General features: G+C 38.1%; 1 protein-coding gene across 4 annotated transcripts in view; it reads left to right on the top strand.

The window, feature by feature from the left end:
* The window catches only part of BCAR3 (BCAR3 adaptor protein, NSP family member), a 62,259-nt gene that overhangs the window by 40,381 nt on the left and 6,983 nt on the right, over window positions 1-14,895 (top strand). For 3 of the 4 annotated variants that reach the window (XM_065741724.1, XM_065741733.1, XM_065741743.1), the window contains exons 4-6: window positions 12,740-12,868; window positions 13,997-14,439; window positions 14,788-14,888. In XM_065741724.1, the coding sequence (XP_065597796.1) occupies window positions 12,740-12,868; window positions 13,997-14,439; window positions 14,788-14,888 (673 nt within the window). Of the gene's footprint in view, window positions 1-2,510; window positions 2,674-12,739; window positions 12,869-13,996; window positions 14,440-14,787; window positions 14,889-14,895 lie in introns of those variants that run through there. The other variant, XM_065741753.1, reaches the window with a different exon arrangement.

Genomic DNA, 14,895 nt, shown 5'->3' with positions numbered 1-14,895 from the left:
AAGTGTCTCACTTTATTTTGCATTGCTAAACCAGTTGGTTTCTGTTGCCAAAATAGCTTAATCATCCTTTTGGCCCTTCTTGTCACCTTGTGCAGTTTTGAGTTCTTGTCTTGATATGTTTGTGATATACCAAATGAAACCGTAGTGTACTGTACACTTTTCTTTGCTCAGTGCTGCTGCTTAGCTTATGTGCTGAGTCCCATTGCTTGATTCCAACACTGAGGGCATTTCACCTTGTTCAATTATTCAAGGTGGGAAGAAGGTACTCTATTATTAAGCAGGAAGTATTGCTTTGCAAGTATTATCTGAGGACATCTACAAACATTTAATATATACATCTTCATAATTATGGAATGTATCGCTGACAAAAAAGACAAGTAGCTCTTCCTTTTAAACACTCCTTGGAGCTAACTGATTCATAATTCCAGGTCTGAATTATCTGTAACTTCTAGAATTTTTAGTACCATCCAAGCGATAAATCTCTTCAAAGTTTCTCATTTTTTGTGTTTCAGGCTTCTTTGCAGTCCTCAATCCAGTGTGTTTTGTTTCCTTCTACTAAGTCCCTTAGTCAGGCTGCTATGCAGATGAGCTCTGGTCCCTAACAGCTGGTATGATTAAGCAAGGTATTTGCCCTTTTTAGCCTTAGTTCTTGAGGAGCATTGAGGTGTGTAGGGCAGATGTTTTGCTGATCAGTGGTTTACCAGTTAGTGAGCTGTTCACTGTCTGCGTAATGTGGGAATTTGTTAACTCTAACTCTTCCCTGTCCTCTTGTGGGGAGTTTCTGTTATTTTCATGCCTCTTCTCCTTTCTTCTGTTAGTAGAAGCTACCTTCCAAAACAAGAAAACATCATTCTTCTAGCATGTTTCAAGGCAAATATATATATTTTTTTAATTAAAATACAAACTGCTTTGACTGAAGAAACTTCTCTCTTTCCCAGATGAAGTCAGATCAGAATAAGTGTGTTTAACATCTTTATTAAAGTGTAAGAGGTAGAGTGAGTGCAAAGTTGTGAGAATCAGTGCTGTATTGATCTAACTTTACTTCTCTGATTTCTACTGTCATTTCACACTGCGCTGTGCAGTCCTGAGGCAAGTTTTCTTGAATCGTTAGTTAATTTTGATGGAAATGAAACTCCCTGAACTTACTGAAGTTAGTATCCAGCATTGTCTTTCATGTTCTAGTTGAAGTGGAAAAAGTAGAGCATGATATTTTTTTAGTTAGTTAGAATACTCTGAATGAGTTGTCTTCAGACAGCAGGCCATACATTAAATTATCACAAGGGAACTAAAACTTTTTGCAGCTATAGAACAACTTCCCAGATTATACTTGAGCTATAGTCTCTGCAACCTGTGTCATAATAAAAAATCCAAGACACAGCTGAAGAATTTAGTTTTCATGTGGTTGAAGAGTCTGCTGTATAAGCAGATAATGAAAAAATGTGCCAATCTCATTGTCTAGACAATTTGTGATGTAGTTGTATCCTTAGAGTATGATATTATGATGCATAAATTAAACTGGAATGCAGCATATATCAAGGAAAATTAAAAGCATGGTGTAGAAGAAACTGTTAGGTACTTTTTAGTTCTCTTCTCCACAGCACAGAGAGATTGAAAAGAGCAGATAAACTATTCTAGTTATCACAGTCTTGATGATGATGTCTGTGTGTGACTGTGGCATCCAAGAAGATGAGAGTCATAGGTGTAAAAATGTGATTTGTTTGTTATAAATTTTTACTTTGTCAAACCACAGGTTTTTAAATTGCAACTTTTCTTTCTCTTGCAACTTGCACTACTCCATGGGATGATCATTAAGCTAGAGCTATCTAGTGATAGTTTAAATGCTGATCGTACCTTGTTTACACCCCTAACACTGACCACACTAGCAGTGTTGGTTTGGTAGTGTGTATATATATAAATATATATATATATACACTAGTAGTTGTGTGTATATATATATATGTGTGTTTGTGTATTTTTTATATATATATATATTATTTATTTATTTTTAATGAGGACTGATCACCAAAAGCTTCCTAATTAAAAATCAAGAGATTCATCACTTCCCTTTTATAACTAAGCTCTAAAGATGTAAATCTTGTTAACATGCAATAAGCAACAGTCATGAAGCACTGGTCAACTGCTTTTCATCTTTGGTTTTATCTTCTCTATTTTGGAAGATATTATTGATATTGCAGGACTGTGCTGAAGCAACTGTTGAAACTTTTATCAGTTCAGGGAGACAGTTGGGTACTGTATCTCATCAGGAGAAGTTTGTCTTGAACCGGTGGCTTACGTGCAGCTCTGACTCAGGGGATACAAAGATAGAGGAGCTAGGATTTCACTGGTGAGTGGAGCAGATCACATGAGGATTCTGGCGTACTCTATATGGCATACTGAAATCAAGGATGCCAGCAGTCGCTGCATTGATAGTATTAGCTTCAGCTGTGCCCTTGTCTGATATGTGAGTGGAGGGGTGTGTCAGCTCTGGCAGGCACAGTGGTCATAGTGAAGAGCTTGCTGAACCTCTGAAACTAGTAGTAGTGATCATTCATCTTCAGTCTTGAGGACACACAAACAGAAGAACTGAACATGCCGAAGGATTACAGCGTTTTTCAAATGCTGGTTGCAGCACTTTGCTGCTTTTATCACCGGAAGTCTATTATCAGAGTCAAGGTAGGTATCCTTTTTCAATAACAGCAAATAAATGAAATGTTAATCAGTAATGCTCTTAGTTTCTGCTCAGAAGGGTTTGTTTTTAGATGATGGATGCAATGTGTTTCTGTTCTAAAGAAAATCTTAAGAACACACCAGTGTCTCAGGGAGAAAGCAACTTTCAGTTCTATGTCTTCATGGTTGAACAGCGTTAAAAAAAAATGCCACTGATTTTGGACTTACTGACAAGTATTTTAGCAGAGTTTTAAGCTTTCAGAATGTAAATCAAACCACTTAGTTCTCTAACTTTTTCACTTGCTTATTGAAAGCATAGATAATTTTGCTGAGAAGCTCAGTTTTGAAAAACCCATTAGGCAATTTAGGATTCTATCTTATATTTTAGAACTCTGTAAATTAAAAAAACACAGAAAATGTGTCCAGTTTGCGAGCCTTCATAAATATTTAAAGCCCTTTTATATATTTATTTATAAATATTTAGAGAAGAGGTAATTGAACTGTAATCAGGTAGGTTATTCAGTTACTTTTGGGGTCTGTGACCTGCACCTAAACTTTAAAATCTTTTTATTTAAAATTTATGCTTACATTGTCCTTTGAATATCTAGTGTTAGCTATATAGATCACTGTCGAATGTGTACTGTTTTTCTGGCATACCTGCAACAAGGATGTGAAGGTTGCTAACTTGTAGCTTATAGGTTTTCAGATTTTGATGCAGGGGCTTAAATTTGGGAACAGCCACTGCTCACCTCTCTTGTCCCCAGCAGTTCAACCTTTTAACTTCTGAAAGTGGGATGTGGTGCTCAGTCTTCTGGGCATGGTGGAAAAGTGACTCTAATTAGACTGTCTTCTCATTCTGAGTGTGACAAATGTCAGAAGTTACCATCAGAATGGATAGCTAAAGATACTGTCCTGTTACTGTAATCTTGAACTTCAATAGAATTTTAATTGTAAGGCTTAACATTCTATTATTCTGAAACTTGAAAAATGGGCTTTTTGTTGGCTGTCAGAACAGTTATAAAACTGTTGTTCTTGACCATGCGTGCCCTTTGTTTAACTTGGCATGAATTCCTAATACCTAAAATAACGGTGGTGTTGTCATAGCAACTTTCCATTTGGTCTAATCCATACATTCTCTGGAGAAACTGAAACATTAATAGTGTTTGCTGTATGGAGGGTAAAAAATAAAACCTTTTATGTAGAAAAAAAACGTACAGCTGGGCTCTTTTAAAATAAGGCTCTATTTAAAGAGATTTGTACCATTTAAAATAGATTTAAATACATTTGTTCCATCATTCAGATTTAGCATTAGTTGAATCTGATGAGCTGCTATTTTAAGAAGTTCTGACAGTAGGAAACTGGAGTGCATTTGTTTCAAAGAAAATGGCTGTAGGTATAGAAATATCTGGTGGTAAAAGCAGGTAAGGTCTGCACCTTGAGGGCAAATGATGTTTGTTCCATTTGGTGCCAGAGTGCTGAGTACTGTATGAAAAATTTGGTGTGAGTTGTCTTCTTAATTTGTGGAAACATCACTTCAAGCAAAATCAGTCTGTGTAATTAGATGAGGTTAATTTTTAGTTTTAATAGGAAATATTCATGCAGTTAAATACCAAATTGATCCATAAATAAAGATGTTGAAGTCAAACAGCTACCTCTGAGATCAATTCCCCCCTTCCCCAATCCCCCATGCCAAGATAAATTCAGTGTATTATCTAACTTAATTGAAAGTGATATGTATGTGATCTCAAGGGAGCCTCATGCCCTCTCAAAGCACAGAAAAGTTCAGCACTTGAGGACTTGCTTGTTGCTGTACTTACTTTTAGCATGTTCAGTTAGGATCTTGAGCAGAAGTTTACTTCATTTCTATAAATTAATAGAAAATAGAAAGAGAAAATGTGAACTTGGATCAACCTATGCTTCAGTCATAATGTGTCATTACCTTTTGAAATCTAATATGGTTCTAATAGCTGTTTAGAGTTAAGGTTGTGCTGTACATTTGAGGAAAATAAAGGGAAACTTTAAGCCTTAGGGTTTCCATTGGGGAAGGAGAAGTGTGAAGGGGAACTGTGACTTCATTATTATTTAAATGTTGCCTTTACGGGGAGGTAATAATTAATAAATCAGTGGTAAAATAGTGTTTTAAAAAGTGAAGGACAGGGTTGTTTGTTTCTTTGTTTTAATTTTAGCTGGTATAGTCATAATAACTGGAAATACAGACCTTGACATTCAAGTGTTTTCATTCTTAATTCTTGACTATGATTCACCATCAGCTGAAGCTGTGCTAAAGGAGAGAGCCACTCAAATTACCAGGGCTGCCACGTTTTAAAACCTCCAACATGCTGATTTATCTCACTACTGGGTAACGCACTAATGCGATGAATGTGGCATGGATCAGAAGCCTTTTATAAGCAGCTACTTATTCCAAGTGCCATCTCTTATCTTGGATGAATTGCAAATACTTTTCATACGTAGTAGATCTTCATTAATATTTCTTTAGTATGTGATTATCTATATTTGTTTCACTGGCATCCTTAGGCTTTACATATCCACTTTTGGCTTGTATGTGGAAGTAGTTGGACTTGATAACATAAATTTACAACTAGTTGACACCACCCAGCATTATGGGTCTGCCTGTTGATATTAGGTTTGTTGATGTTGGAGAGGGCTAAATGGGAGAGAAATGGTGTGAGCATAGCTCCTTGGACTTTGATGCCTTGGTGTCTTGATGCAGTGCTTGACTTTTTGCTAAGTCTTACCTTGCCATCTTGTTCAAATCTCCATGTTAATTTTACACAACTGTTAGAATTTTTTTGACTGCAATGTGCTTTCTTTCATATATGTGTGGATAGTACCAAGTTCACCGTTGCTTTTAAGGGATTCCAATTCACTGCTATGGAGATGCTCTCCAGTGGACTGCATCTAACTGATTCTCAGATTATAACAGAAAGGGTAAACAACTTCTAAAATTGTTTAAATTTGGTAGTCAAAATCCCCAGGGTTGCTGAGTGTGGAGATTAGGATTTGACTGACTCTAAACTCAGGATTTCTCAGGATCCATGTTCCAGAAATGAAACTGTCCTCCTAGCTCTGAATTGAATATGGACACCTGGAAAGTTAAGGAGTGATGGTCAATGTGGAGTTTTTTCCATTACCTTCCATTGACATCAGACTTAACTTGGTACGAAAAGTATTTTTTTATTTCCTCTCTTTTAAACACATCTCACTTATTAGTTAGTTAAAAATGGCTACTGTGTGTAGATGTGAGGTAAGTTATATTTTCCATAATGGCAATCTGAAGAGATGTGCTAAATAGAGTTAATTTAGTTTTAAAGAGCCATAGAAGTCATGATGGTACTTGTCATAGTGACTTGTTTTCTTTTCTTTGATAACTTAGATTGTATCTAAACAAGCGCAGAGAAAACTTGTGGTTTCAAAGTTGCCAGTTCTCCTGCATTGATTCTGCTCTCTCCTTCTAGGCTTCTTTGGGATGGCTTGGGCATAACAAAGTTTGTATGTTACTTTTTCTGTGTCTCAGACAACCCATAAAGCCACTAGAAGTAAAAATAAAATCCTGCAGAAGCTGGCAGTCATCTATGCAAGGAGGCTTCAACTTTTCATTTTGCACCTCCCATTATTTGACATAGTGCTGTTGCTAGAGCCCTGTATGAACTCTGCAGTCAGGAAGGTTAGAGAAAACTGACCTTAAGAGGAATGCTTCCCAGTTGCTCAAAATGTTCAAGCTTTAAAAGCATTTAAAAGCTGCTTTTTTTTTTTCTTTTCCTGATAGTACTGTTATTTGAGAAATAGCTTTATCTTTCACAAAAAAATATTGGACAGAGAAAAACAGGACCAATGTGTTTTTAAGCAAAGATTGAGAGTCTGGTTCTGTGTGAGTGTTCCTTTAAATGTCTTACACAACCCTGTTGTTTCTCATGAAATAAAATGCATTGTACTCATTATAAACAAAACATAAATACATAAAACTGTATATTTTTAGATACTTATGTTCATATTGCCAGGCAAGTAGTCTGATGGAAATCACAGGAGTCTGTGGCTAGGGATTTAAGGGGTCTCTAGATCAGTGATGCAGATTTTAATTCAGAACTGGACTGGGACATGTTCATTTTTTGTATGATCAAGTTGATTAAGATGTGCTCTCCAGCAGTTTGGGAATAGAAGTTCATTATTTTTTCTCTTTCTCAATTTTCTTACCCTTCTTAATATTACAAAGGGAAAAAGGCTGTAGCTCAGATTTCATGTGCACTTAGAGAAAAGTAGCAGGCCTCTCGTGTTGGAGAAAAGATAGATTTGGGAGAAAGCTTTAATAGATCTGTTTTAGATACAGTTATTTCCTGAATCAAGTCACACTGTTGTTTTCACAGTGCTGTTCTGTTTATCCCTAATAATTATCTCCTTCCCACCTGCCCATTCCCCTCTCTCTCCCCCCCTCTTTATTTTTCCCTTGAAATCTTCAAAGCAACAAAAAAATCAGGTGGTTCTGAGGCTGCCTGATGGGCTAATTTAAATACCAACTGGCAGAGCTCTGCAGATCACCAGGAAATAATTGAGTTTGGATGAAAATGCAGCTACCTTTAGTCAGGTACCTGTAACAGTCTCTTGGCTGTGCTTTAAGTACATAAAAGTAATTATTTGCCAGCAGGATACAAGGAAAGATGATATGAAATTTCTCATTATCAGAAATAAAGGAGATGATAGAGTGTGACAGGTTATGGACCCCTTGAAAACTGCATCTAAAAAGTAGAAGTCCTTCCCTTCATAATTTAAACTATATAAAAACAAATAAGTAAATAAAATAAAAGAACACTTGATCACCTTGAAGGAGAAATAAGGGTTATTGCTATCTGTCTCGGTTGTCCTCTAATTAGATTATGCTTACGTATGCCAGTTTGGGATAGAATTGGAGGTAAGCCAGGAAAGCTAGGATGCATGAGGTAGAGCTTCATGGATATATGTAGGAACCCACATGATTCTTCTCTCAGCTATTTTGATAGTCTGCTGGTACGTGTACTTTACTGTGGCTGATGCAGATATGAACTGAAGAAAGAATTCAGTGCCAGTAGCAAACAGAAATAACAGCAGGACTCTTTTTTTTTTTAAGTCACCAAACTTGGTAGACTATTCAGCACAGCTAAAAAATAGTCTAATCTAGTGTGATTAATTCAACTAGAATGATTGAAATGAGCTTGATATAGCAAGTTTCCTTTGGAGAGTGCCATATTCTGAAATGAAAATAACATCTCAGATTATTGTGAGAAGTTTCCATTAAGATGCGTTCACAAGTAACAGTATATAATGGCAGTTCAAGTCCTCTGCAAATGTACATGCAACAAGTTTGTATTTTGGCGTTTGCTTTGACTGTCTTAAACTTCGTTATTTCCCAGTCTTCAGTGCACTAGGCTAATAATTGCCTGAAAAATGTGAAATCGTATGTAATACAAGAGTAGTTTGTTAAACTAGAAGCAGGCTGTACTTACAGATGTTATGGCCTTGAAGCAGAAATCTTTTGTGAAGTGTAATCAATTGGTGTGGCATTTGTAAAAAGCACTAGAATAATTATACTGACAGGGTTTTTTAAGAATTGAGGTTTTTTTTTTTTTTTTTTTTTTTTTTTTTTTTAAGGTTGAGAATGTACTGAGAGGTAGATTTGTATTTTTTCTTACAGAGACCTGTTAAAAAAAAAATCATCTGTAAGACTGAAAACAATGTGACTAAAATGTGAACAAAAGGTTTTGGAGAGTATGTCTTCCAGGGGGAGGTCTTTGTAGGTCAGTGAATGTGTCTGTACTTGGAAAGATGACCTCCTGACTTAATTTGTTCATGTACTCCAAAGATTTTTCAGTTTTTACTAGTTAGAAATTGTAACGTATCTGAACTGAAGGCATCTCCATTTTGCTTCAAATGTGTTTTGTTGCAGAATATACTGGAGCGTTAAATTTTACCCTAGGTTTCATTTTCATTTTGTTTGTTTGTTAATTTCTTTTTACCATCCACTTCATACTCTGGCTGTACATGTAAATTCAGTTTTCTTCTGTCATTGGGCAGGAGCCAATAAGGCAAATACACAAACTGAGGACACACTGCTAAATGGAAGTTAATTGCTATGAAGTTGGTGCAATTTTACAACATACCATTACTGTCCAAATGACACTTATGTGCTGTGACTTATTCAGAAATGAGACTGGAGTATCTGTGTCGTGCTGCATGGAATATGTCTTCTTTTTAAATGCAGTTCCATTGAAATAGCTAATTGTGCTGTTCCTAGCTGACTCTTTGTTGGTTGAATGGACTGACATGATGGTGTAGGTTGTGCCTGGGCTGATTTTTGAGGCTTTCCTTGCATGATGTGAAGTTCTGTGTGTGCGGAGATTCTTTCAGGATTTTGATATAGTATTTACAATAGAAAGGCATGGGCCGTTGTGACTGCACTTTGTTATTCCCATTTTCCCTTCAGTGCACTCAGGTTATAAAAGAAATGTCTTAGCCAACAAAACAATTGTCCAGGAAGACATGCTAGTACTGAACTTGCTTACCTAGGCAGTTTGTGCCCTGCATATTGTTGGATACATGCTAGCCACAGGAGATTTTCCACTGCATTGAGAGTTTCATAAGGGTTATTTCAGCATGTTTGCTTCATCTTGGCATATGGCTGACCTCTGGCAAACAGGTGTGTTCAGGGTGGTAAGCCACGGTGGAGCGGATTTTTAACAAATCAGTAACTGTGAATGTTAACAATTTAGTTGGTTTGGATTCCTTAAATGTCTTTCTGTTGTGCTGCTAGATGTAATTCAAGTGCAAAATGTGTCTCGTTACATTTGAGTAGTGAAACATCCATCTGACCACTAGGAGAAGTTGTTGGTCTGTCCGCTCTTTCTGAAATTCGTGTGCAGTTGTAACTTGGATTGGCCCCTGTTGGTTTTGTTTGTTGTTTGGTTTTTAAGATAATTCATGTCAGCACTATGGATGAAGTCACTTGATATGTGAAGATCTGCAGCTCTTTCTGTTGGCTAAGAATCTAGTTCTCCTGAGCAGTTATTGCATTTGTATGCTGTAGTCTGTTCCATTTACAATAGCTTTGCTTATCACTGAGACAAAGTGAGATGCTTTTAGAATTAAGGTGACAATTTGCTACAGCAGTCTGGTTCTTTTTAATATCTCTAATCTAGTTACTCAGTCAAAATATCTTTCAGAAACGTTTGTGTGGTATGCACAGTTCACCTAAAAGTAATAGTCTTTTTCAGAAAGGCAGCAAAACACACAGCTATGAATATACAAATGTGTATACCATTACAACTGAATCCTGTTTAGATCAGAGAGGGGACTTTGAAAGCTCTCACCACTTCCCAGTGCAGCCAAGGGAAATGCGGTGGCTTGGGTGCTCTTGAAAATTGTACTCTCCATTTGTGTGCCCTGCCTTTGCCTCCTTGGCTTATGTAAATGTTGTAATGCTCTTTATACTTTTGTTAGATGTGGCAGTGAAGCAAATAGCTGTTAATTTTGGAATTGGTACCAGTCAGCTTTAAATGCACAGCCAGCCATTTGAGTTGGGAAATCAGAGGCAGTAAGCAAGTGCTACAGGTCATTTCAGTTATCTTAGCCTGACAGCTCACTGAGTTTTGGAGTGGAGGGGGAACTTCACTACATGTTGATACTTGGATTGACTTTTAGGGTTGTGACCTCACCGCAGTCTCCTGTGTGACTTTCAGCGCTTAATACCTTCATCTCTTCATGTTGGACATGTTTTTATGTAAAAGTCCATGCAGTGAACGTGGTCTCTGTGGTGTGGATTGTTTCTGTACAGACTTTTTCTTCTGAAAAGACTTGTGAGATATTGATGAAAGGCCTTGACTGCACAAGAGGGTCAGAAATGATTGCCAAATTTGAACCACATTTGTATAGATAAATACAACTCAATGGCAGATCACACAAGAAACATTGATGAGAAGTGATCCTTTAACAGGATGTTCTTGTCTGTTTTCTTTCTCTTTAAGCAAATACTCTCACTTGTTCTCATCTTAATAAATAAATAAAGAAGAGCACAGAGAGTAGAGAATTTATCTCAGAATTTCTCAGGCTTCTCAGCATGCCCAGCATGTTTAAATAAGTCTTGGCAGCAGGTTGCCTCTTCTGGCATTATTCCCCCTTAAATCTGCTGTCTAGCAATCTGCTGCAATTCATTCTACTTGAAACTGTAGTGAGGATTGCTGAGAGAAGTGCTAAATAAGTGCTAAATGTATGCCACCTGCTCCCACAGTTAGGTGCTGTGAATATTCAAAAATGAAAATACTACTGAACGTAGTGTTTGTGAAAACAGTAAAACTGGTGTGCAACCAACAGCATTCTCAGCTACTTTTAAAATAATACATGCATTGCATATTTATATCAGTGTGTCAGAGAAAGGAACCTTTAAGCTTTGGCTCATACCCAGAGCCAAAGGAAAAAAAAAAAGGATGTAATGCCATGGAAATGTGTTTCCTTTTTATCTACTTCACTGCTGGAGGCCTGTGTTGCTCTCTCTCTTAAAAATTATATTATTATTATTGCTTTCCTTCAAGGGGGAGTGTACTCTGATTCTTCAATCAAATATCAGCAAATTACCTGCTGGTTTGAGCCTCTTTCTGCTGAGTATTTTAGGCTTTTGAAGCTCTCAGTGTGCCCTGGCAGACAAGATGGCAAACTGTGTTTTGGGGTGCATTAAACAGCACAGCCATGTGGTCCAGAGAGGTGATTCTCCCACTCTATTTATCATTGGCATGGCCTCAGCTTGAACGTTTTATGTAGTTCTGGGCTCCATCATGTAAAAAAGTACTGGAATGCATCTAGCTGATGAAAGGGCTGGAAGGCATGTCCTGTGAGGAGAGGCTGGTGTAGTCTGGTCTGGAGGAAAGGAGCCTGAGAGGTCATCACATTTCTCTGTGCAACTTTATGAGAAGGGAGGTGCGAAGCTGTGCTGCCTGGGAACCAGCAATAGCACACAAGGACACAGCACAGAGCTGCACCAGAGGAGGTTCCAACTGAACATTAGGAAACATTTCTTTACTGTAAGGGTGGTCAGATACTGGAATAGCCTTCCTAGAGAGGTGGTTGGTGCCCTGGTTCACGCCGTGTTGGGGGCATTTGGGTAATGATCTCAGTACCATGCTTTTAGTTTTGGTTAGCCCTGAAGTAGTCATGCAGTTGGACTTGAACATCATCTTTGAACAGCCTTTCAACCTAACCATTATAATTCTCAGCAGTGTTAAAGGTGGCCTGGAGTCCCCTACTACTGGGAGAATATAAAGAAGTCCAAAGAAATTCCCTCCACTAAATGCTACAAAAGAGAACTTGAAACGTTGCTAGAGAAAGTAATGCACCTTGTTATTATTATAGTGCTACTGATAGTTCAAAGGAAGGACTAATAAGGCCTGATGGGATTGTTCCAGTATGGAAACTCCAAGGGGAAATGATAGATGTTTTTCCAGAAAAATCTTGGTGTTAGCAGCATCTCATGTGTTCTGGGCTGAGGGGCAGCAAGAGTTCTTTCCCTCGAGAAGGAAACAAACTGTATGCACAGATTTATTGACCCTTAGAAGTAAGCCCTTTAAGGATAGAAATTTAATTTTGTAGTGTCAATATTTTTAATTGGATGTACCAAAGGGATTAGATAAAACCCCAACAGCTACAACACCACCACCACAAGAACACCCAAAGAATCTGAATTTAAAATGGAGTGTTAAAGAGGAGTGAGAATATTGGAACAAGGTCTGTGTGTCCAGCTCCACGTTATGGGGTAGATAGCATTCTTACTGGGAAGAGGAGGTAAGAGAAGTGTAGTATTATTGGTTTGGTGGAGAGCAAATGAACACTGCTGTATTCTGTGCAGTGTAAAACAACTGCGTGTTCACTAAGTGCTGGATTTTTCAAAATACAGCAAGACATCCAAGCCAGGCCAGCCTGCTCAAAGCAGCACCTGCATTCCAGTGGTTAGTGCAGATCATGTGATGGAAGTTATTACCCAGGTAAAATGTTAATGACTAAACTTGGCACGGCTGAATCTTTTAATCTTTTATTGCAGTTTTCTAAGGAGCGGCAAGTTATGGACAACAGCCCAGAAAAACTGAAGAAAGAATTAGAGGAAGAGCTGCAGCTAAGCAGTGAAGACCTGCGTAGCCATGCCTGGTACCATGGACGTATTCCTCGGCAGGTATGTTGCTCCTTATCTTTCTGTTGCCAGCAGTGTATTGAGCTTTCATAGGCAAAGCTGAAGTATTACACGCACCTCTGATATCTGCATTTATTTAGTAGAAATAGAATACTTTTTTACATGTGAAAGTTATATCTATCACAGCTTGGTGCAAAATGAGGTTGAAAAAAGATTCAGGGGAGACCATGGTGGAAATTATAAGTAGTTCACTTTTTCTTTTTCTTTTTTTTTCCCACTGAATAATGGCAGAAATTGAATTCAAACTTTCTATGAGAATAGTATCCCCACATATTATTCAGACAATACTTTAATTCAGTATACTGAACTAAAGTTTGTCATTCTTTGTTTTCCTCTGTGCGTTGATTTTGGGGAGGAAAAAAGCACAAAATCTATTCGATAAGTTTATTCCGGTGGTTATGTCTGTAGTTAGAAAAATGTTTAAACAGCCGTCGTCTTGGAGCTCAGCTTCCAGGAGCTCCTGGAGCTCCCCCTGCGGGCTTCCTCTCAGCGCAGCCGCCTGCTGCTTCATGCCCCATCAGTGCGGGCAGGCACAGCGGCCACGTTTGTGACCCCGTGCTCGTAGTTTATGACTGTTGTCAAAGGACTAATTTAATACAGCAAAACAGGATTTTTCTGACTCCTTCCTAGTTTTATGCAGTATACGCAAAGAATAAAGGATGGAAGCTTCTGCCACTTCAGGTAATACTGAAAGCACTGTTTCTGGGGTCCGGTAGTAATGATTTCTGAATGTTGGTGTGACTGTATATTCAGATGCTTTAAACTGTAAGCATTCAGATACTTAACTGTAAACTGTCAAGAGTCATTGATTTTCCTTCATGCCTTACTAGAAGAAATTTATACACGCAAATGTGGGTCATGCTTCTGGTTGCTGGGCGTTTTCTAAGAAGCCCCCAGGTCTGTGCTGTGGGATGACCTCATAATTTTAGAATTGGAGATGGAATTTTTGCTACCACACTTTGTGCTTTTCTTTATATTTTCTGACTTTGTCTGTCCTGCTAGAGTAGCCAAATTAAGTCCTATGTTTAAGAATATTTTGTTGCTTGGTGGTATTTGATTATTTGCTCCCCAATTCTAAAAGTGTTTTTTGTGTAATCTTTTTCTTTGCAGGTGGCAGAAGACCTAGTTCAGAGGGATGGGGATTTTCTGATTAGGGATTCTCTTTCCTGTCCTGGGAACTTTGTTCTTACCTGTCAGTGGAAGGACACCGCTCAGCATTTTAAAATCAACAGAACAGTACTAAGGTTAAGCGAAGCCTACTGCCGCGTTCAGTATCAGTTTGAACTTGAAAGTTTTGACAGTATCCCTGGCTTAGTTAGGTACTATGTTGGGAATCGCACACCGATATCAAAACAGAGTGGAGCAATTATTTTTCAGCCTATCAACAGGACTGTGCCTCTCAGGTGTCTAGAAGAAAAGTACGGCGTAACTCCAGACCGACAAAAAGAGCAAAGTATCCCTGAAGGAAAAACAGAAGCTGCAAAAAGACTCAGCCTTGGTATATCCAGCATGCAGTCCCAGGAGCACAGCATACCTAGAGGAAATCTTTTGAGGTACTTTAATTTCACTGTCCTTAAAGGGTGAAATGAGGTAGCTCCATCAGTTCCCACTGTAGGTGTGGGATAACAGACCCAGATGACAGATAAACTGCCGTGTCCAGATCAAATGTTTTATTAAGAACACTCAGCATTCAAACACACCCCTAAATGCTGGAAATTCACACATATTATAACTCATTTCATTGCTCCCATGCTGGCATGAAGTATCTTCTAATCCTACAAGCTGCCTGCGTAGAAAGCTAATGATCCTTGCCCTAGCTATAGTATGTTCTCTCACTTAAGTATGTGTGTTAAGATTGCAGAGCATGTTTATGTTCTTGTTTGGACTTTTGTCTATCCTAGAAACAAAGAAAAAAGTGGCAGCCAGCCAGCTAGTTTGGATCATGTTCTGGACAAGAGATTCCCCCTTAAGACTCATCAGTCGGAGAGCTATCTGCTGATAGGTATGTT

This window comes from Cyrtonyx montezumae, unplaced genomic scaffold, assembly GCF_038088225.1.
Source record: "Cyrtonyx montezumae isolate F1298 unplaced genomic scaffold, pur_monq_1.0 scaffold_1, whole genome shotgun sequence".
Taxonomy (NCBI): domain Eukaryota; kingdom Metazoa; phylum Chordata; class Aves; order Galliformes; family Odontophoridae; genus Cyrtonyx; species Cyrtonyx montezumae.
This window is presented reverse-complemented; position numbering and strand designations above follow the sequence as displayed.